Source organism: Piliocolobus tephrosceles, chromosome 7 (genome assembly GCF_002776525.5).
Source record: "Piliocolobus tephrosceles isolate RC106 chromosome 7, ASM277652v3, whole genome shotgun sequence".
NCBI classification, from domain to species: Eukaryota; Metazoa; Chordata; class Mammalia; order Primates; family Cercopithecidae; genus Piliocolobus; species Piliocolobus tephrosceles.
The window spans coordinates 15740264-15764259 of NC_045440.1; the positions used below are offsets into that span (position 1 = coordinate 15740264).

The 23996-nt window shown below is 40.0% G+C and overlaps 1 protein-coding gene across 5 annotated transcripts in view; it reads left to right on the forward strand.

Annotated features, from left to right (window-relative positions):
• The window catches only part of SLC7A2 (solute carrier family 7 member 2), a 73880-nt gene extending 52851 nt beyond the window's left edge, over positions 1-21029 (forward strand). For 2 of the 5 annotated variants that reach the window (XM_031935840.1, XM_023216617.3), the window contains 8 exons: positions 595-728; positions 2087-2309; positions 4895-5034; positions 9001-9103; positions 11012-11217; positions 12624-12790; positions 14207-14315; positions 15529-21029. In XM_031935840.1, the coding sequence (XP_031791700.1) occupies positions 595-728; positions 2087-2309; positions 4895-5034; positions 9001-9103; positions 11012-11217; positions 12624-12790; positions 14207-14315; positions 15529-15725 (1279 nt within the window). In that variant the 3' untranslated portion in view covers positions 15726-21029. Of the gene's footprint in view, positions 1-594; positions 729-2086; positions 2310-4894; positions 5035-5281; positions 5419-9000; positions 9104-11011; positions 11218-12623; positions 12791-14206; positions 14316-15528 lie in introns of all 5 variants that reach the window. The other 3 variants (XM_031935841.1, XM_023216619.2, XM_023216618.1) reach the window with 3 other exon arrangements.
• The last annotated feature ends 2967 nt before the right edge of the window (positions 21030-23996 follow it).

A 23996-nucleotide genomic window follows, 5' to 3' on the forward strand; every position in this document is an offset into this window, starting at 1 on the left:
TTTCTTGACATATGTTGTTTAGTCTTTCCAATAAGGGAAAAAATTGGTATCCTATAAACTTATATAGGTTTTAACATATAATAAAATATTCAGTTTCATTATTATCAATCAAGACGAGGATGTTTTGTTTCATGTTTTTAAATGTCTTCTTAGGGAATGTTAGAGACAAGTACTCTGCCTTGCTCGATGCTTTATGAGTTGAAGAATGGATTCTCCTAAGTATAAGCATCCATGAGCAAAGGAGGTTTCTGGTCTTTGTCGTCCCAGAGCATGGCTCATATGTGGAGTCTCTGCTCTCAAAATCCTCCCTGGCTGTGGGTTCGGCTAGAGCTGGTCTGGGGCTTCTACATATGCTGTCAGTCAGCTTGTAATTGGGTGTCAGTGACACAGGAGGGTCATTGTTAGGTACCATTGTTAGGGGCACCACTACATTCTGTAGCACAGGGTGAAGAGAGTAAGGTTTTAGTTTTATGTATATCAGCTTCAAAGAGCTAATAAACACAACCACCTTCCAAGGATATAGTGTGAGACAAGTTACCAGAAGGAGAGTTTTCTGTCAAAGTGACTTTCCGCTGTGTTTGTTCCCTTTCTTAGAGAACCACCTTCTGAAAACGGAACAAGTATCTATGGGGCTGGTGGCTTTATGCCTTATGGCTTTACAGGAACATTGGCTGGTGCTGCAACTTGCTTTTATGCCTTTGTGGGATTTGACTGCATTGCAACAACTGGTAAGAGCAGTGTCTTGGCTCAGTGTAGAAGAATGGGTGTTCCTTGTCATGCACGAGTACCCGTGTGTGGCAGCAGAGGGTCCAGGAAAGAGAGACGGATTTGGGATAAGAAGGGCACTAGTTCCAGACCCAGCTGTGACACCTGCTGCCGATGATAAAAAGAAAGAATGCAACTCTCTGCCCTTGGTTTCCAGTTGGTAAGTTTGGGAGAGCAATTCCTATTCCTCAGATAGTAGGAAGATTCCCTAAAATAATGCATATGAAAAATACTTTGCAAACTGTTGATTACTTTATAAATGTTAGTCATTATTACCGTCCCTAACCTTCTGTCCAGAAGTGCTGTCACATGGACCATACGTGATGATCATGTTCTTAAATGGTCTCTTTGTTAGTGGGAGAAAAAATATTTTGCCTATTCTTTCTATGTTATCTCATACAACATCATCATCATGCCAAAGTCACTCTCTAAATGCCTCCTCTATTTTTATGTCTTGGTATGGCCATACAACTGACCACGTTTTGAATATTCAATCTCATTAGTGTACAAAGTATGCTGTTTTTTAAATTGAAATTCAAACTTCATACAAATAGATGAAATAACTTCATCTGAAGCCTTCATACTTAAGGGCCTACGGAATGGCACAGCAGTCATTTAATCTCTGTAGATGAATTGTTTTCCAAATGGATTAAGACTGCTATTCTGTCTCAACACTTAACAGTGCTGATATGTTATGGGTTTTGGTTGATTGGTTGGTTTTTTTCTTTCCTGGAGATAGGAAACTGACTGGCATGACTTCTCCTCTTCTCCCTCTGGGAATTGGTTTTTTATGTAATAAGAAAGTACCTTCAAGAATAGAGGAAATTTCATGTAAAACAGATGGATCGGCCAGGCGTGGTGGCTCATGCCTGTAATCCCAATACTTTGTGACGTTGAGGAGGGTGGATCACTTGAGGCCAGGAATTACTTGAGGCTGGGAATTAGAGACTAGATTGGCCAACATGGTGCAAACCATCTCTCCTAAAATACAAAAATTAGCCAGGTGTGGTGGCGCACACCTGTGGTCCCAGCTACTCAGGAGGCTGAAGCAAGTGATTTGCTTGAACCTGGGAAGCTGAGGTTGCAGTGAGCCAAGATCACACCACTGCACTCCAACTTGGGCAACAGAGCAAGACTGTCTCAAAAAAATAAAATAAAGTAAAATAAAATAAAATAAAATAGATGGACCAAGATAAGAAAAGAAAAGGGACAAAAGCAGAGAAGAATTACCCTGGAGAAAAGGAAGAATTTTGCACAGTTTAATTTCTTTACCTATTGATGTTTTATTAAGCATACACATCTTTTGTTTGTATTTCCTTAGGTGAAGAAGTTCGGAATCCCCAGAAAGCTATTCCCATTGGAATTGTGACGTCTTTGCTTGTTTGCTTTATGGCCTATTTTGGGGTCTCTGCAGCTTTAACACTTATGATGCCTTACTACCTCCTCGATGAAAAAAGCCCCCTTCCTGTAGCATTTGAATATGTGGGATGGGGTCCTGCCAAATACGTTGTCGCAGCTGGTTCTCTCTGCGCCTTGTCAACAAGGTACATTGCGTGGCCTTTGGTGCAGGGGCTGTTTGGGATTCTACAAAGTAGTCAGTGTCTAAAAATTTGCTTTTGTCTATTTAAAAAGTACCCTAATAGAAACAAAATATTGTGCAACTTTGTGTTTAATGATTAGCTTGCTCAGAATTTCCATATAAAAATCTTAAAGGATAAACTCCTCTGCTGTTAGTTCAGAGTCAGTTTTTGAAGATAGTGATGGTCCAGGCTTCAGTAGAAATATATGTGGCATTGATACACACACACACACACACACAAATGTATCTGGGGCGCATAGTCATATATATAGGCATTATGAAACTTCAGGATTCTTGTCCTAAAATGTTTCTCCATTGGCTTTGGTGATGCTTGTAGTTCTTCAGACATCTGAGAATGTATGTACAGACTTTGCATTTGCTACACTCTGTTCGAGTAATACTGAGCCTATGTGAGTGAACACTTATGCTCTGTCTTTTAAAAATATAATGTGCTTTTTATTGTGAAACATGGAGACTTTTTCTTCTTAGCACCAATCAGAGTGCAGTTGGTCTAGAAATAGAAATTATCATTCTTAAATAAATGGTGGCAATTCATATAAATATGTGAAGAGAAAAGGATCATTGAATCTCAAGTTTTCAGATTCTTAGTAGCTGCTTGTTTGAATACTTTAGAACTCATTTCCCAGGTTTCCTGAGCTACCCTTATTTCAATTAACATATGATTATGAGTAAGATATTTCATTCTCGTTTTTTTATCATGCCATACAGTAGAAGAGTCTTGCAAAGAGAAAATTAATCTTTTTTAACAGATTAATAAGGTTCTAAAAGTCTGAAACTAGAAAAAGAAGTCTTTTAGTGTAATTCACCAACCTAGCTTTATTTTTCCCCTTCAAGCTCCCTTTTATTTTCTATATAATAAGAAAGTACCTTCAAGAATAGAGGAAATTTCATGTAAAATTTTAAACTGAAATTTGAACTTCCTACAAATAGTCTTTTCTTTAATTACATACCATTAAGACAATATTAAGTAGCAATTAGACACCCTTGGTTTCTCAGCCATCTGCTAGTGTTGAGGTTTATTTATTTATTTGAGACAGGGTCTCGCTCTGTCAAGCAGGCTGAAGTGCAGAGCATGATCATAGTTCACTGAGGCTCAAGCTCCTGGGTTCAAGTGATCTCCCCAGCTCAGCCTCCTGAGGAGCTAGGATACAGGCACGTAACACTACACCTGGTTAATTTTTTATTTTTTATAGAGACGAGGTCTTGTTAAGTTCCCCAGGCTGGTCTTGAACTCCTGGGCTCAAGTGATCCTCCCACCTCAGCCTCCCAAAGTGTTGGGGTTACAGGCATGAGCCACCACACCTGGCCTTGAGGTTTATTTTGAGTAGCTTCAAGTAATTTCCAAAGTCTGAACTCTGAAGATACCATGCCCCCCTGGCCTTAGAAGGGATGGGCAAAGATTCATCTATGACCAAGCTCAACAGAGCCTTATTAAAGATAAGAAGGGCCAGTCATAGTGGTTCACTCTTGTAGTCCCAGTACTTTGGGACACCGAGGCGGGAGGATCACTTAAGGCAAAGAGTTCAGGACCAGTCTGGGCAACATAGCAAGCAAGGCTCGGTCTCCTCAGAAACTTGAATAAATTGGCTGAGCATGGTGGCATGTGCCTTTAGTCCCAGTCGCAGTTACTTGAGAGACTGAGGTGGGAGGATCACTTGAGCCCAGGAGTTTGAGGGCACAGTGAGCTAGCTATGACCGTACTACTGCATTCCAGCCTGGGTGACAGAGTGAGACCCTGTTGCAAATAAAATAAATAAATAAGAAGGATTTTTAAATGAAATACTTTTTTTGTTTTCTCTCACATGGTTATTTTTCACAACTAAGTAATGTGTGAAATGGTGCAGCTAGTAAACAAAAGTAATTCCGAACATCTCAAGCAAAAACTGTCTTACTAAACGTCAGTTGCTAACTTTTCATTGTGGTCCCCTCTGTATACTACATTTACGTAAATTGAATCTTCTTTGCCTTTTTCTACTTTGATTATCTTATGATGCTGGGGATTATTACTAACTTGATCCAATATCAGGGTGTATGAGAAAAAATACTGGTACAATAAATGCAAAAAATACATCATTATTGAATAAATGTTGCAACGATTACTTATGAAATAAAATTACTTAGTCTTTTCTTTAATTACATATCAAATTAATAATTTTATTTTCTAAGTTGTTGCTGCTAAAAATGTCTTAATAATATTGGTTTGGGTAAGTCTTAATTACTTAGTTTTAATTTGGTAATAATTGTGGGTACATACAAATTACTTGCAATGTTGTTTTTAATCTGGTAATTTTGCTGGGTACTACTTATCTGTAACAGAATAATGAATAGCACAATGGTAAATATTAGCAAATTTTTTAAATGCCCTATCATAGTGCATTTAAAAACAATGTGACATAATTATTAATATAAATAATATGACTTCATAATTACAACTGTCATGCTGAATATTATGCAATTATTTTATTTCCGTTCGGGGATGTAATCTTGCATGAATGTTTGCCATACTGCATGTGTTTGCTTTTTATTCAGTCTTCTTGGATCCATTTTCCCAATGCCTCGTGTAATCTATGCTATGGCGGAGGATGGGTTGCTTTTCAAATGTCTAGCTCAAATCAATTCCAAAACGAAGACACCAATAATTGCTACTTTATCATCGGGTGCGGTGGCAGGTGAGAGAGAGTTGACTTTTCTTAAGAAACGGGGGATCTTTTTCATCAAGGACTCTGCGTTAAAAATACAAAGCTAGGTGGTTTTCTGTTTTGATTTACAAGAAGTTCAGTCACGTTTTTTGTGAATGTTTCCTAGTTTGAATTTTTTGGTTCTGCATTTTCGTGTGTCCAGTCTTTACCTGTGCATACCTATCTAGAATAATCCTTAAAATAACTCATGTGTGAATTTTGAATTTTTCTGTTCTAGTCTTCTGGGCTCTATGTTCCCTTTACCCCGAATTCTGTTTGCCATGGCCCGGGATGGCTTACTGTTTAGATTTCTTGCCAGAGTGAGTAAGAGGCAGTCACCAGTTGCTGCCACGTTGACTGCAGGGGTCATTTCTGGTAAGCTTTACAGACTTAGGCTTTTTGAGCATTGGACTGGAACATTTAATTCGCATGCATGGACTTAGAAAGAGGGTCTGCATGCTGTGCATGTAAGTTAAAAAAAAAATCACTGGTAAATTAGTGTACGGGCATTGGGATTAACACTGAAAATTGTGGTGGCGGTGGTATACTGAAGTTCATTCTTAATTGACCCTTTGGTTTTTTTTTTTTTTTTTTTGACTATTTTGTTATTTTAATATTTTGGGCTCTAACAGATATACAAAGGGTTATAATGGCTCTCCACTAAATATCATGAATTGCTTTTCTGATGAACTAGCACACAAAATTATATCATTGATACATGAAGTTTCGATTAAGGAATTCTTGCTTAATTTTTGAAATATTAATTTTAAAATAATGATTGTTTGGTCTAGGATATACGTTGAATATTGCTAAAGGACCATAGGATTTTGTAAATGCTAAGCTTTACCTGTTATTAATAAGAAATGTCCAAGATAATTTATGCTTGGGCGTTGTGATCACTGTCCTCAGTATGGTGGGCATCCTTGCTCCCAGGGCCATCGTAGCCATCTAACAGTTACAAATGTACATATCCTCTCCAACTCCATCAGGAATCTATTTTCCCTTTCAACAGTTTTGGTACTTAAATTATGTTCAGAAAATCCAGATTACTCGTCTTTTGGCACATCTTAATATCCATGTAAAATACCTTTGGCCAGATTCTTATCTCATGCAGAAAATTTCAGTGAGATTCTAGATCCAGACAATGACCTTAAAGGTACTGTCACAGGAAGCAAAAGAAAGACTTTAGCAAACTTTATACGTAAAATAACGAACAATCTTGGCACTAGAAATTCAATCCAAAGTGACAATTTCGTTGAGGCTCTGAATTGTTGGGAATTTAGGTTAGAAAAAGCTACTGCTTCATTCTGTGTAAAATGGATTTTTTTTTTCAGGATCAGAATGTATTTGTTTAAACACTTTCACTTTGTAAACATTTTCTTATAAATCTGGCCCTTTCTTTTTTTTTTTTTTTTTTTTTTTGAGACGAAGTCTCACTCTCGCCCAGGCTGGAGTGCAGTGGCGTGATCCGGCTCACTGCAAACTCCACCTCCCGGGTTCACACCATTCTCCTGCCTCAGCCTCCCGAGAAGCTGGGACTACAGGCACCTGCCACCATGCCTGGCTAATTTTTTTGTATTTTTAGTAGAGACAGGGTTTCACTGTGTTCACCAGGATGGTCTCGATCTCCTGACCTCGTGATCCGCCCACCTCGGCCTCCCAAAGAGCTGGGATTACAGGCGTGAGCCACTGCGCCCAGCGAATCTGGCCTAGCGAATCTGGCCCTTTCTTAAACGTATGTTAGACGGTCAAGCCACTTATTTTCTCAGGCCTAGATTTCTGCCCCCCTAAAATGAAGGTTTGCCCTAGACGATGTGAAGCCTATTTTATTTTTAAACAACACATGTTAAACATAGTTTGTAAATATTTTTTGACAGTCATACATTTTATTTAACTTATAAAAAATTTTCTCTTTCCAGTAAAATACTTGTCCAGTAATGATCCAGAATTTTAAAAAGTTTATCCTTCTCCATTCAGGAAGAATTGAATTTGGTGGCATGTTAAGATATTAAAATTAATAATTACAAGAAGATAATTATAATAGACCACTTTATAAAATGCTCTAAAATATTTTTGTTATTTTGTACTCCCATACCTTACTTTGCTTATTTTTAACTTGGATTAGTGAGCTTGTGTGGACAATTTATCATTTTCTTCTCTCTTGGCTACCTTATTTGGGTCTCTGTGATTTTTAAATATACCGAAATTGTAATAATCTGATGTATAAGTATATGAGCAATGAAGAATTTTCCTCCTTTTTTTTTTTTTGTTTTTTTGTTTTTTTGAGACATAGTCTCACTCTGTCACCCAGGCTGGAGTTTAGTGGCACAATCTTGGCTCACTACAACCTCTGCCTCCTGGGTTCAGGCAGTTCTCCTGCCTCAGCCTCCTGAGTAGCTCTGATTATAGTCATGTGCCACCACACCCAGCTGATTTTTTTTTTTTTAGTAGAGATGGGGTGTCACCATGTTGGCCAGGCTGGTCTCAACTTCCTGACCTCAAGTGATCTGCCTGGCCTGGCCTCCCAAAGTGCAGGGATTACAGGTGTGAACTTCTGTGCCCAGCAAAGAATTTTCAAAGTGAGGCATGCAGTGTGTTAAAAAAAAAAATGTGATCTTGTAGAAGGAACATGGGGCTGTTGAATGAGGGAAACTCTGCCCTGACCGGTAGTCGTGGCCTTGCTAAGTTAGCCTGTCTCTAAGATGGGGATAATCCTGTTAGAAAAACCACTCACAGTTGCTGAGTTTGGGGTCAAAAATTGTCACATCCAGCCATTTTATATGCCTAAACCTAAATGATTTCCCATCCCATAGGATCATTGACTCGAAGGTAAAATGAGATCACAGAGATTTAAATCTTGGAGAGGGATCTGAAACATCATATAAACGGAGTGTGTTGTTATCTACTTACTCTAACAGGGAAAACTATGTGCTAAATTCAAGTTAATATTGTCAGTATCTTGATGTTTCAGTGGAGAAAACAGTTGCTTAGTGGAAGTTAAACTATTTAACTGTGTACAGTATGTTTTGCCTCTTAATATTTTGGGATTTGGTATGCAGGACCAGAAATTGATCGCTCAGATCTAGTAGGTCTACCTGGAATGCATGGCTTTAATCGTAGTAGAATTTAGCCTGTTTCAGAAACATAATTTAATTGAAAATTATTTTATTTTATTTTATCAGAATTACTAAAATAAATTTCAGTCAGGTGGGTCACTGTCACACCTGTAATCCCAGCATCTTGGTAGACTGAGGCCAGTGGATCACTTGAGGCCAGTTCGAGACCAGCCTGACCAACATGGTGAAACCCTACCTCTACGAAAAATACAAAAATTATCCAGGTGTGGTGGCGCATGCCTGTAGTCCCAGCTAGTCAGGAGGCTGAGATATGAGAATCACTTGGACCAGGGAGGTGGAGATTGCAGTAAGCCGACATCGTACCACTGCACTCCAGCCTGGGTGACAAAGTGAGACCCTGTCTCAAAAAAAAAAAAAAAAAAAAAAATTGAGTTGTATATGATGTAACTCAATGTATATGGAAACTAAAGTGGTTATATAATATCTATAATGAAAGCTCCTTGTGTTTGAATGTTTTTTGTGGTTTTAAAAAAGGAGCTAGCCAGTGCTTCCTAGCAGTATTTTTCTTCTGAAACATCAAAGACTGTGTTCTGTCATGTAATGTTTTCACTCTTTTTCAGGCCAAATATTTTTTATGTAATCTAAGTAGAATGTGCCATGTGGTTACTAGAGAGCTGAGGGGTTTTGAAGTCCTATCAGCAGTTTATATGACCTAAAGAACATCTTATTAACTGTGAGAGGTATATTTTCTACACTCTGGTTGACTTACCATTGGGACTAAAACAAAGTGGCAGCCAGCTGTCCCTGGCTTTAACATTAGTAACTGTCTGGAATTTCCTCCTGGGCCATTTGCTTCACCATTCTTTTCTTCTCCCCCTAGCTTTGATGGCCTTTCTGTTTGACCTGAAGGCGCTTGTGGACATGATGTCCATTGGCACGCTCATGGCCTACTCTTTGGTGGCAGCCTGTGTTCTCATCCTCAGGTGAGTCACCCAGTGGTTCTACAGGGTGTACCATGCGCGGGGGACTCTGGGAGTGAGAAAATGAGCCCTCGCTCTCCTGGCTTCCAGGGAGCCAGCAGTCTCACCAAGGTGAGAGGTCACGTCTATCAAAATAGTAATGAAAAGTAGAAGAAGCATATCTGGTCTGCAGCAAAGAATCCAATGCAAGTTGACCACGAATGATAGGTTGGCCTAATCTACGTGAAAGGCAGTTTCTCATAATGTCTAAAGACACTTAAAAATGCTGTGCTTTTTGTTCCATTAATTCAGTTGTTAAAATTTTTGTGCTAAAGATTTAATCAGAGGCACACACAGATGTATGCAAAGGATGTTTTAGGAAAAGGTAATTTACAACAGTGAAAAAATCAAACTAACCTGAGTATCACTAGAGGAATGGTTAAATAAATGAGGCTACATTTATTCACTGAACTCTTCTACAGCAAATAAAATGGTATTTCATTTTATGGAGAAATATATCCATTTGAGGATATAAAACTACAGTATATGTAGTGTCTGAACTTATTCAAATAATAAATTTACAGGGAGAAATCATATATGCCTGAATAGACATTACATGCCTGGGTGAAATTGTACCACAGTGCTACCAGTAATTAACACTGGCTGGTGGTATTATGGCTGGTTTTGAATTTCTCCTGTATACTTCTGTGCACTTTTTCTCAGTGAGCATATTTCTTCATATGGAGGGAAAATGTTACTTTCAAATATAAGGAAAGGCTGCCCAGAAGGAGAAGAGGCCACACTGAAAAGCCTGGGGCAGACACTAGGAGGAGAAGCAGGGTTGTGTTAGTCCATTCTCACTCTGCTAATAAAGACATACCCAAGACTGGGTAATTTATAAAAGAAAGAAGTTTAATTGACTCATGGTTCCGCAGGGCTGGAGAGGCCTCAGGAAACTAACAATCATGGTGGAAGGGAAAGTAAACATGTCCTTCTTCACATGATGGCAGGAAGGCAAAGTGCTGAGCAAAAAGGGGAAAAGCCTCTTAGGGCGTGGTGGTGGGCACCTGTTGTCCTAGCTACTCAGGAGGATGAGGCAGGAGAATCACTTGAACCCAGGAGGCAGAGGTTGCAGTGAGCTGAGATCACACCACCGCACTCAAGCCTGGGCAAAAAGAGCGAAACTCCGTCTCAAAAAAAAATAACAAAACAAAATGAAAAACCATCAGCTCTCATGAGAACTCACTTGCTATCACAAGAACAGCATGAGGGTAACCACTGCCATGATTAAATTACCTCCCATGGCACCTGGGGATTGTGGGAACTACAATTCAAGGTGAGATTTGGGTGGGGACACAGCCAAACCATATCAAGGCTGATGTCTTGATATAAGCTATACTGGAAGAGGATAAAATAATAAAAGACAATGGCATGCAATGGGTGTAGAGGTGGCAGGATGGTCAGATGAGCTTGTCTGGGTTTAGCTAGAAGGTAGGGAAGGATGAGGCCAGAAAGACAGATTGTGATGAGGCCTTTGAATGCCAAACTGGTGACTGCATTATTTTATAACTGAAATTTACCCAGAGTTTCTGTGCTGTTTTCATGAACCGCATTTCCTTTGGGCATAAATAATTTCAGAATAATCATCCTTTTATTGTGATTGCCTTACTTTACAGTTTCACTTTCTTTTGCCGTCTAATATATGACTCTGATTAGGTAACTCCTGGGGGAAATTTGGGTATTTTGCTGCAGATGTTTTATTGAAAAGGTTTGTGGCCTGGCTCAGCATGCTCTGGGACTGGAGTCATAAGTGTTGATTTACTGTACACACTATCACTCTGTATGATGTCTTACTTAAGGTTTTAGGTGCTGGTTTCAGTTGGGCCAAATGTCTGTTTAAGAATAAAGACATAGATGTCTGTTTGGAAATAGGTACCAGCCTGGCTTATCTTACGAGCAGCCCAGATTTTCTCCCGAGAAAGATGGTCTGGGATCGTCTCCCAGGGTAACCTCGAAGAGTGAGTCCCAGGTCACCATGCTGCAGAGACAGGGCTTCAGTGTGCAGACCCTCTTCTGCCCCTCCCTTCTGCCGACACAGCAGTCAGCTTCTCTCGTGAACTTTCTGGTAGGATTCCTGGGTAAGTCGTCTTCTCTGCTCACATTGTACAGACCCAGATGTGTGTGGGTAGAGCTGGCGTGATGTGAAAGAGAACAAAGAGCCTCAACATTGCCCTAGAATATATTAGCAACCACCCTGAAATTTTCACCTAAAGCATCACCAGTCATCGAGATCATCTTTTTATTACCTGTATACCTTTATTGCATCTTGATAATTGAACAAAAGAGGAAGGAGTATTTTAAGACGTGAGTGACAGAAGTACAAACTGGCACATTCATTAGAGGTTAGGATGCCCTCTGGGTGAAAGCATCAGGCTGTGTACCCGTGCCAGTAACCTGACTGGAACCCGATGGAATTGTCCAATAATATAGGAAATCCTTGTTTTATGTAACGCACAGTTACGTAATCATTCATGTTTTCAGTGACATTTATAAAATGTCGCCTGTGTGCCAGGTACTCCACTGGGCACCTGGGGTGCCAAGAGAGGCGGTCCGTACTCTCACTGGGCTTTACAGGATAGGATGATTGGTGGCAAGCAGGGAAGCACAGGCTTCTCAGAGCAAATAAGAGGTGCCCCTAGAGTAGACTTGATGGTCAGAGATGGGGTGGTGATGTCATTCTCCGAAACAAGGAGAAAAGATGCAGATGATATATTGTTTGTGTACGATAACAGTCTGTATTCGTCTGTTCTCATGCTGCTAATAAAGACATACCCGAGACTGGGGAAATTATAAAGAAAAAGAGGCTTAATGGACTCACAGTTCCACATGGTTGGGGAGGCCTCACAATCATGGTGGAAGGTGAAAGGCACATCTTACATGGCAGCAGGCAAGAGAATGATAACCAAGCAAAAGGGGTTTCTCCTTATAAAACCATCAGATCTCGTGAGACTTATTCAGTGCCATGAGAACAGCATGGGGGAAACTACATACTGTTCAATTATCTTGCACCGGGTCTCTCCCACAACACATGGAAATTATGGGAGCTACAGTTCAAGATGAGATTTGGGTGGGGACACAGCCAAACCGTATCACAGTCCGTATTTGCGACAGCTTAAAATAACCAGATGTGCCATTTCCCATTTGAAAAAAGGGAAGTATCCAGGCCTGACAGCATCCTAGTCTGAAAGTAACCAATGAGGAGACAGATGGCACGCGGGCAGATAATGCAAGTCAGTAACACCAAGAGGGGCAGTTGGCTTCTAAGGAGGGGAGAGTAATGAGTCAATAAACAGTGGTTCTTAAATCCATGCAGCTGCACATCTCTCTCCATGAAAAAGAAGAAAGAGCAAGACGAAGACTCTTTGTATTTAGCCAAGTAGATGTGTACAGAACTCAGTGTTTTATCAGAATATGCTGTATTGCACCAAACAATCTGGGTGGAGCACGTTGTGCTGACTGTGTTATCTACATATCCTCCCTGCAGCTTTTCTCGTGTTGGGCCTGAGTGTCTTGACCACTTACGGAGTTCACGCCATCACCAGGCTGGAGGCCTGGAGCCTCGCTCTCCTCGCGCTGTTTCTTGTTCTCTGTGTTGCCATCATTCTCACCATCTGGAGGCAGCCCCAGAATCAGCAGAAAGTAGCGTTCATGGTATGTGTAATGAGGATTACAGACCCAAAATACTGTGTTCATTTTCTCTGGATAATTAGTTTGATGTGTTTTTTCTTTTTTCTTTCTTTTTTTTTTTTTTTTTTTTTGGAGATGGAATGTCTCTGTCACCCATGGTGGCGTGCAGTGGAGCGATCTCAGCTCACTGCAACCTCTGCCTCCTGCATTCAAGCACTTCTCCTGCCTCATCCTCCACAGTAGCTGGGATTACAGGCACACTCAGCTAATGTTTGTATTTGTAGTAGTGACCAGATTTCAACTTGTTAGCCAGGATGGTCTCAAACTCCTGACCTCAAATAATCCAGGCACCTCCGCCTCCAGAGGTGCTGGGATTTTACATGTGAGCCACCGTGCCCTGCTTATTTTTGTGTGTTTGTGGTGACGGGGTTTTGCCATATTGGCCCAGCTGTTCTCAAACTCCTGACCTCGGGTGATCTGCCTGCCTCAGCAACTCCTAATGTGGTTAGCCAGTGAATGAGAGTGTCAGAATCCTTCCATATATTCCTTTTTGTACAGAATTCCTTCTACATTGGTCCTCTTACTGCCTTTTCAAAAACTTGGGTATGTTCCTATCACAATATTACTATATATAATAGTAAACAAATTTCATGTTAAAAGAAACTGTAATATCAGAAAAGTAGGGTGAATATTTTGTTTTTAGAAATGCACTGCCCTCTCGTAAGGACTTTGTTCCCACCAAAAGCCCTTCCTCTGGGGCCGGGTGTGGCGGCTCACACCTGTAATCCCAGCACTTTGAAAGGCCAAGGCAGGAGGATTGCTTGAGGCCAGGAGTTCAAGTGCAGCCTGGGCAACATAGTGAGACCCCATCTCTACAAAACACACACATTAGCTGTGTGTAGTGGCTCATTCCTGTAGTCCTAGCTAGTCAGGAGGCTGGAGTGGGAGGATCACTTGAACCCAGGAGTTCAAGGCTGCAGTGAGCTGTCATAGTATCACTGCACTCTAGCTTGGGTGACAGAGTGAGACACTGTCTCTAAAAATAAAATAAAACTAAATTAAACATTAAAAAGATAAGCTCCTCCACTGCGAGTTAAACTATCCTGTCCCATTGGCGCTAACAGTATACTGGCTTGGGCTTGTAGAGGGCTTCCTGGAAGGATGTACCTGGGATAACCATATGTATCCCGCATTTCAGAGGTATCCCCTGTGTGTGTCTAAATTATTTTGATGGTGGAGGTGTTACTGAATCTTACAAATCCCCTGTTGCCTTGAGCTTTAGTAAATACTCTAAGATGTGATTCTCCTTTTATGGTCTCTAGAAGTATGGTTTTACTGTGACTGATGCAGTGTGAAAGTATATATGCCGAATTAATTGCCGCACTGTTGAAATATGCTTCAAAATATGAGTATGTTCAAAAGGATTGTTTTCCCCCTTAGGTTCCATTCTTACCATTTTTGCCAGCGTTCAGCATCCTGGTGAACATTTACTTGATGGTCCAGTTGAGTGCAGACACTTGGATCAGATTCAGCATTTGGATGGCAATTGGTAGGTCTTTTAATATTGGGTTCTCCTTCCTGTTTCATGTGCTGTGATGTGAGAAATGCACCCTCTCCCCCATCCTGGGAATAAAGGCTTTTTTCCCCCCGTTTCTTTCTTTCCTGATTCTTAGGGATGTCTGAGTGCTTTTCCAGATGTTTTCAGATGCCTTTGTAAATCAGTATCTCCCACTAACCCTGTAGAACCACGTCGGCTCTATTTCTTTCAACTTATAGGTGAAAAAAATGAAACCCAGAAAAAGTCATTTTACATCAACCAAAAACTCACAACGAATTTTCTAAAGTAGAACTAAAATAGCAAAATGCCTCCATGTCTGCAGTGATCTTAGGAGGGTTCTTAAAACATTGCCTCCCGATGCCCACACAGTGTGGCTGTTAATAAACAGTTGCTTTGCAGACAGTTCTTTGGACTCTCCTGGTGACAGTGACACGTGTAAGGCATATCCGTGTCCCCTTGGTTAATACAGGGCGTACCTTCCAAAATACCTGACCTTGACTCTGATAATTCATCACTTGTATTTAGGGTATAATTTGAGACTTTATTCCACATGTCATTTTGTTTACAGTATTGACTTTTAAGAACATAAATTAAAATTTTTCCATATAAACATTGAAAAACTTGTTGAGAGCAAAATACAATCTATAAAGTTTGGGTCTTAACAATAGAGAGGCACATTCTACCAGGAAAATATTGATCAAGGACATCTTCTGTGGGGTGTGTTGTATTTGCATTTCATTCTTCTAAAGCAGCGGTCTCCAACCTTTTTGGCACCAGGGACAGGTTTTGTGGAAGACAGTTTTTCCATGGACGGGGTTGGGGGTGGGTTTGGGATGAAACTGTTCCACCTCAGATCATCAGGCATTAGATAGATTCTCATAAAGAGCACCAACCTAGATTACTCACATGCACAGTCCCTTCTATGAGAATCTAATGCTGCCCTGCTCTGACAGGAGGCGGAGCCCAGGTGGTAATGTTCGCTATGGGGAGTGACTGTAAATACAGATGAGACTTTGCTCGCTCACCTCCTGCTGTGTGGCCTGGTTCCTAACAATAGTGGTCTGTGGCCTGGGGTTTGGGGACTCCTGTTCTAAAAAAGAGAAAAACTCTAAAGTTCTATATTTAATTCTCCACCTGTATAACTTAAAAGTCATTTTCTGACATACCTGAACCCTTGATTTTTTTTTCCCCCCCACCCCAACAGGCTTCCTGATTTACTTTGCTTATGGCATTAGACACAGCCTGGAGGGTCATCTGAGAGATGAAAACGATGAAGAAGATGCTTATCCACACAACATTCATGCAGCAACAGAAGAAAAATCTGCCATTCAAGCAAATGACCATCACCCAAGAAATGTTAGTTTACCTTTCATATTCCATGAAAAGACAAGCGAATTCTAACACTTGCAGGAGCAGAGCTGGTCGTCATGTTAGCATACATATCCTACGCTGAGTAAACCGTGACCGGATGTCATCAGCATGCTAGTTTGTCATGGGTTTGTTTGCTGCATACATAGTTCACCCTAATTTATACTTACTCATCTGGACAGCATCTCCTCAGATGGTGAATTACATGCCCGAGGAAACCTCCTGAGTGGAGGTTTCATTCATCAGTGATGAACAGCCCCCAAACAGTGGGAGTATGTGTACGTTTGTGTGTATGTGTGTATCTGTGTATATGCTTGGGAACATGAGTGTTAAAGGTAGCTGGTGTTTTACTATTACTGTGTTACATTTTTCCGGTGTCATCATTAATTGGTGGCATGTACTGCACATATTGAAACAGAGGTAAATCACTGAATGTAAAGAGGTTTCGTCTGTGCCCCCTGCAGTTGGGGAAGTACTAGTAGCTTCACCTTGTTTGACTTCATTAATGTCAGTTTAGGGGATGCCAGAAATGCAGTTACTCATCATGGTGTCTGTCACTGGTTAGGGGTAAGATGAGGGGATAAGGAAAGAGCCTTTTCAATAAGTTGTGAATGCCAGCAGTGGGTTTAATGCGGTTTTTTTTTTGTTTCCTGTGAGGTATGACAGTTTGCTCAAACCTCAGCCAATAGGGTGTCTGCTTCTGCTGCACTACACAGGCCAGGAGTGGCATTCCATGTCACTAGTTGGCCTCCCTTTGAACTTTGTCTCCTTTGCAAACAGTGATCCTAAAATATGAGGTCTTCACTTGCTGTGAATGACGTATCCCCAGTCAGGGACTTAAGAGAGGCACTGTGACCTACTTGGGACCCTTGAAATTAAAAGGTGAAGATAGTCACCATGGCCAGAAAGCTCATGGAGTGGCCGTAATGAGAATATGTTTGAAGATCAAAGAGTTAGACCAATGCTTGAATAAGCAAAACTAAAATAAAGTCACTAAAAAGTCCCTAAAATAAGCCAACAGACTCTCCCAGACCATACAACTAGTGGAATGATTCATCCTTTTTCCATTACTTCCTTAATCACAGTTTATTTTTTTTCTTATCCTCATCAGGCACAGAGTTCGCTTTTTTGTTTCTGTTTCTTTTGTCTTTTCCTAGAGATGAGGGGCCTACAGCAGCATCATGCAAAGAGGGAAACACAAAGGGAAAGAGGAAGAGAAAATCCCCCTGTTCTGATATGAACATGCCTATTCCAGTATTAAATGGCATCTGGCCCAATTTAAGGGCTTTGGATTCAATTTGCCTCTGATGTTTCTTTTGGAAACATTTAGGAATGTTTTCCTTCCCCTACTCCATAAATTGTTTGGCACTTTTTATTCCATTTGCTTTCAAATGACCACACTAAGCCCATTACTACAAGCTCCCATGTTAAATATAATAACCCATCAGTGATTGGAGAATCAAATATTTTTTGTTAAAAAAAAACACGATTATTTAAAACTCTAAAAAAAATTAATCAAATTGAATTAAAGCTATATAAACACAATTACCCTTGTAAATGAGCAAATAAATTTTTCCATGTAAGAGTCTCTCATTGTTATATTTTACTTTTTAGGCTTCCCTAATAGTGGACTATTTATTTGCAGTGTGTTTTGCTTCTCATGAACTACTTTTTGTACAAATCATTAAACAGTTAGTTGGATGAGGCTGGATGACATCTCCCAGGACACCATGGCGAACATTACCAAGCATGCTAGCTGGCTCACATAATCCAAAGGCAAGGAAAAGATTTGTTTTCCTCATGGGTCTTCCGAGAAATCAGCTATTTTATTGATGCCATTAAAAAGCAAGTTGCAGTGGTTTTGTATAGCCAAGAGTTTATTGTGATTAAACATCAAACAGTTAGAAAGCCTGGGTTTCTGGCTGCTAGTGTTACAACAGCATCCGTGACACAGAACTCATTACGGACATTCCTCAACTTCCAGGGTGCACACGGTAAAATCTGAAGCCCAGAATTTTCTCTCAAGCTGCATGTTTTACTGGAGAGAAGGAGTTGGATAAGCACAGGATCGGATATTTTGGTAGGAACTATAGACATGCTCATAAATCCTTACTGTTGTCACAGTACACTGAAAACCCGTTCGATTCTATACCCAATCTAGAATAGGCCCTTCACGCAGGAAATGTGAACAATTGTTATATATGATGCAATCAAGAAACTTGTTTAGAATGTGATAGGCAGCTAAAACTGTTAGGCCCACTGTGCTCGATTTGAAGCAGAATTAAGTGAAAAATTATTTTTCCACATTGAAACACTTTGCAGATACAAATATCTATGAAAAAATGCTTTGTCAGCCACTGTGCCTTTTTTTCTGTGAAGACTCAATGGATGTGTGTGTTTGTTAACAGTTACGTATGTATGTGAGTGTATAGATATCTGTGTGTGTATATTTCAAACGTCAGTGTATAAGTAAGTTGGGTTTATGGTGGGCTTTGGCTATATCATTATGTGGGTACCAAACCCAACTGATGTGGAGAAAAATTAATGTTTGATGTTGATAGATATGCTTATACCTAATTTTTAGTTTTTAAACTATTTTAAAATATACTATGATTTTATATGTATATTTCCTATAGGTAGACTCTTTAAGAAGTATTTATAATGTTTCTAATACAAAGTCGCTCAACTCTAGTGCATTATAGCAGGTGCTTTGTAATCTGGAATGGAGAGGAGGTGGGGCATTTGGGGATTCCTGTTCACTTGTTCCTGCCACACCTTTTCCAACAGATCTGTCCTGGTAGGTGTTTATTAGTAAGTCAGTATCACCAGCTCTTTGGCACCTTTCTGTTTCTACATTTGAATTCATAATGTTTTCAACTGAATTTTTTTTTAATGTCTCAGAATTACCTAAATGTTTTGTGGAGTTTTGACTAGTAATCAATCAAAATTATATAAAGTCTTCTCCAGTAATTAAGAAATACATATGCAAATTCTTTTGTGATTAAGTAAAAGCAGCTTCAATTACTTTTCTACCCTAAGAAATATATTCTCAGCATTTTCAGTGAGAATTTCTTCTAATGGCACCTCAATTTTATACTCTTAAAAAAAAGAATAATTTGTGACTTACCACCAGAAGGCAATGGCAGTGCTACATTTAAGAATAGAGCTATGCAAACTCTATTAAAAACTGTGAGGAAAACTTATATTAGAACCTTTGATATTTACTAAAATACTGGTTATCTTAATCACATTTTCCCCAGAGATAAACATTGAGAGAACTAAAGCCATAGTGTCATTTGAGAGAGAGATATATGAAAAAGTAACATTAATATATAGAACTTTACCATTACCAGCCATAGTTGATAGAAAATATTAGTTTCAGAATTATCCTCCTTTAAAAAATAAGAGACTGTCTTCTTTTACTTCTATGAATAAAATTTTTTTAAAACTTTTACATTTAAATATTAGTCAAAATACTTTTTAAGTCCTGAGTGCTTACAGGTAGTTGTTAAAAATTTTTTAAGGCCAGGCATGGTGGCTCGCTCCTATAATTTTAGGACCCTGGGAGGTTGAGGCAAGCTGATCGCTTGAGCCCAAGAGTTTGAGACCAGCCTGAGCAGCATAGCGAGACCCCGTCTCTACAAAAAAACAAAAATTAGCTGGGTGTGGTGGTGCACACCTGTCATCCCAGCTCCTGGGGGTGCTGAGGTGGGAGGATCGCTTGAGCCCAGGAGAGTGAGGCTGCGCTGAGCTGAGATTACGCCACTTCACTCCAGCCTGGGCAACAGTGAGACCCTGCCTCAAAAAAAAAAAAAAAAAAAAATTAAATAAAACACTTTAATTAGAATCTATTTTTATCTGTTTTCTAAATTTATTTAAATGCTTAGCAGGGAGCATATGGAAAAGCCATCGGTCTCCAGTACCCATGATGACAGAGGGAGCGCTTGAGCCTTACTTTCCCTCCTCTTAAATCCGGGCGTGTTCTGAGATTACAAACCACATGATGAAATCATGCCAAGATTCTGACTCTCCCTTTCCGATGATGTGACTCATGATTTCTCCTAATACGCTTCAAGCAACTGTTACTTACCACGAAAAATGCAGTTTCCACAGGGCTTTAAAGGATTGAGTTTAGCATGTGTATCATGGGTTATTAAAGTTCACGTGATTCGTGTGAAAATTAACTGTCCTTTTTGCTAGTGCCAAAACTGTGCCTTCTCTGCACACTTTACTTTTTTATAAAGTTATCCCACACGTCCTTAAATATCAAGGGGGAAATTATGGATGTTTGTGTGGCAAGTAATACCAGCAAAGGTCATTTTCGTTTTTTAGTCATATAGACGTGAAAATAAGGTTGCTTGACTTTATGGTTTTGGGGAGATTTTTTTTTCCTTACATGATTGTATTTAAACACTTTAAAATAGCCTTCTGGTTTCTGGATTTTGAGAAGCCTGATCTGTTATTGTTGTGGTTGTTGGTGTTTGTAATATTCATTATTGTTTATATATACACAGTTTAGTCTTACTGATTTCAAATGCATTTTGTTACTGCTCAACCCAGTTGGTAACCCTGTTTGCTGGGAGCACTATACTTAACTTTGGTTCACCATGGCTGATACCACTGCCATGATCGCTGGGTCTTAAAGAGCTTTGCCTAGCCACTGACAGCCCCGTGGAGGTCATAGTCAGGGCCCCAGGCTGGTTCCAGGGTCAGGCAGCATATAGAGCGTGAGCATCTCTCTATCTGTGGCTACCCTTGTTGGGTGGGCTCTTAGACTGATGGAGTAGGATATGAAGTGAAAGCCTTCAAATTCAAATAAGGTAGTTTGGGCTCCTTAATTCCAAACATCCCATGAGTATATCAAGATGAATAAGGACCAAGGGACCTCTATGACTCGTGGAAGGGCTGGCTGTTTCTGGAAGTAGCTTAGTGGGACCTGGTCTACAATTTATGCACATGCACTGACAGCCTTGCTGTGCCACGTGTCTCACCAAGACCCAGGTGGGAAAGAGCCTCATGTTGCCAACAGGTTGGGTTTCTCTGGCCTGCACCTGATTAATGGGCCCTTTATCTTTAGGAGTGTCCAGTTGTTTTATTGCTTTATTCTGTTATTGCAGTACTTACTAAAAATTGTTGATAGGGCCCAAAACCCTACAGAAATTCTATGTCTGTAAAAACCGACAAAGGCATTGGACTTGTGTGAATGTAAAGGGTTTTTTTAGTAGTAATTTTAAATTTAAATGTCTTAAGTGATCATCAGTGTTCTTTTTACTTATAGAGTTGGATTCTTTTTTAGAATTTATAATAAATAAAAACTGCTGCTTTATCACTGTAAAATATGCTTTCTGATGTGAGTGTATTTTTAAAATAAATTTTAATATGTAATAATACAGAATGCAGATGTCACCCATACCAAAAGCACACATTTCATACGGACCTAAGTTAAACTCCTTATTTATTTGGAAATCTTTAAAACTCAGAAATATAAGCAATCTATATTGAAACAATTGAAGAATACTAAGTTGACAGCCTAGGGCCTGCTGTATGACTGACTACCAAGTCCTGTGAGATGAAACAGATGTCTTCACATATCCTCAATCCTCATGGCACATTCCAAAAAATATCAGTTGCTTTTGAAGCATGCTACCCCAGAGTCACACATCTGGGATCCTGCCACTACAACTGCCATTTAATGAGCCAATCACTTTGACATTGCTTTGATCTGCAAGAAGTTCATCAGTGTTCTTTCCACCAATCATAGCCTTTAATCATTGGTGATCAGTTGTATGTAACTAGGATACCTTTTAAATATGGTGAATAATTATCAACTTTTTACTCTTTGATAGGGAGGGAGAATTCAAAGTGGATTTTTAAAATATGTTTCTAAATTGCGTAAAACTACAAATCTCTTGAGTTAGCTTGTCTAATTTTGAAACATTTGTGTATGCAGTTCCTATTGTTTGTAGTAAATTGGAGGGAACATGTTGAATTTTAAAAAACTTTAGTATCAATTTAGAAAGCATTAAAAACCAAGCTAAAATAGCAAACTACTCGCCAAGTAGAAGACTCAAACAATGTAATTTTTGTTTGATTAGGGTTGCTGTGAGGTAGTGGTGCCCTACCTCTGTTTTGCCACCATGGGATCACGTGAAATTATCCCCCAATAGTTGTCTCTGGGCTGTAGGTCCAGCCAGAAGCTCCTGGGGGTAAGAACATGATCTCCTTAGTGTTTAAAGGACACAAATAGGCTTCCTTTTGGGGCTAAGGGCTCAAAGCCCATGGATTGGAAAGGGATTGTGGTGAGAAGTTCTCATCTGTGTGGAAAGAGTAAATTATTTCATCCCATAAACTATCTCAAAAAATTATCAAAGACATACAAAAATAACTCTCACTATCACATTATGTCAGCTTGTCTTTTAAAGTGTGTCAGAGTGGCTGGGCACAGTGGTTCACACCTGTAACCCCAGCACTTTGGGAAGCCAAGGTGGGAGGATTGCTTGAGGCCAGAAGTTCAAGACCAGCCTGGTCAACAAAGCAGAGACTCCAGTCTTTTTTTGATTAGCTGAGTGCCTGTAGTCCCAGCTACTCAGATGGCTAAGGGGGGGAAGATCACTTGAATCCAGGAGGTTGAGGCTTCAGTGATCCATGATGGTACCATTGCACTCTAGTCTGGGTGACAGAGTGAGACTCTCTCTAAAAGCAAATGAGTGAACGTAGATCAAAGTGAGTGAAACTAGAAAGAGACTCGGCTCAACACTCACTTATATAAACCTTCCTAGTAACAGATTGATAGCCACCTCTTAAATAGTTGTAGGTATCACAGTATCAGATGTCATAAACTCTGGGTAAACAGTTGTTATTGCTCTATTAAGACTGGAGCAGTCAAGAGGAAGAGAAACCCACAGGACAGAGACCACACTACCCAGGAGTAGTATATAGCCCAGGGTAAGCCCCAATCTCCAAGCCAGTTTCTGAGTTCTGAGTCCCTTAGCCCACAAATACTACAACATTGTCAAAGTTCAAGATTCTGGGCATCCCCAGTGGCTAAGTCTCCAAGTCACCGGAATCTTTCCTACCTGCTCACTGATGTCTGATAGTTTCATGGAAGGACCAACAATTTCACTGCTCTGGTAGAAATCAGGTTTGGCATGCCATTGTTCTTAAAACAGAACCATTGACTTTAATTGGCACGCAAGTGTAAATGACTGATAATAGATACTTTTCAAAAAGAGCATTTAGAGCAAATAAGCAAGAGAAGGCAAATAGGCAGAGACAGTTGAAAGAGGAGGGAGGACACTATTAAGAGAAAGAGCAAAGAAAAAAGAGGACAAAGCTCTCAAGTCACAATTTTCCTATTCTACATTTTGGCTTAGAGCGGCCCCTCTTTCCCTTGCCTCTTAGAGGTTCTCACAACTAATGAACAGGTGATGCATCTTTATAACATGCTACATCCTGGAGCTAGGAAGGTCATTACTTGTGCTTCATTGGTTTTAAGTAGACTAAGTTTCTGGGATCCTTACCTTACCCTACCCTAAGATGTCTCTTGATGAGTGGCTCTGGGCGTGTCAAAAATGTCTGGCATTTCTATCAGAATGAAGTTTTCAGGGAGTACCATATTTAAAACCACTAAATTTTGTTACTGCTAAAACCTTGAAGCATTGATTTTCGTTGTGGGAAGTCAGGGGCCCTGAACGGAGGGACCAGCTGCAGCTGTGGCAGAAGAACATAAATTGTGAAGATTTCATGGACATTTATCAGTTCCCAAATAATACTTTTATAATTTCTTATGCCTGTCTTTAATCTCTTAATCCTCATAAGCTGAGGATGTACGTCACCTCAGGACCACTGTGATAACTGTGTTAACTGCACAAATTGATTGTAAAATATGTGTTTGAACAATATGAAATCAGTGCACCTTGAAAAAGAACAGAATTTTTAGGGAACAAGGGAAGACAACCATAAGGTCTGACTGCCTGCAGGGTTGAGCAAAAATAGCCATACTTTTCATCTTGCAGACAGCTTATGAACAGACGTGCAAGTAGGAGAGATATCACTAAATTCTTTTCCTAGCAAGGAATATTAATATTAATACGCTGGGAAACTAATGCATTCCTGGGGGGAGGTCTATAAATGGCCGCTCTGGGACTGTCTGTCTTGTGTGGTTGAGGTAAGGACTGAGAGATGCTCTGGTCTCCTGCAATACCCTCAGGCTTACTAGGGTGGGGAAAAAACTCCACCCTGGTAAATTTGTGGTCAGACCAGTTCTCTGCTCTTGAATCCTGTTTTCTGTTTAAGATGTTTATC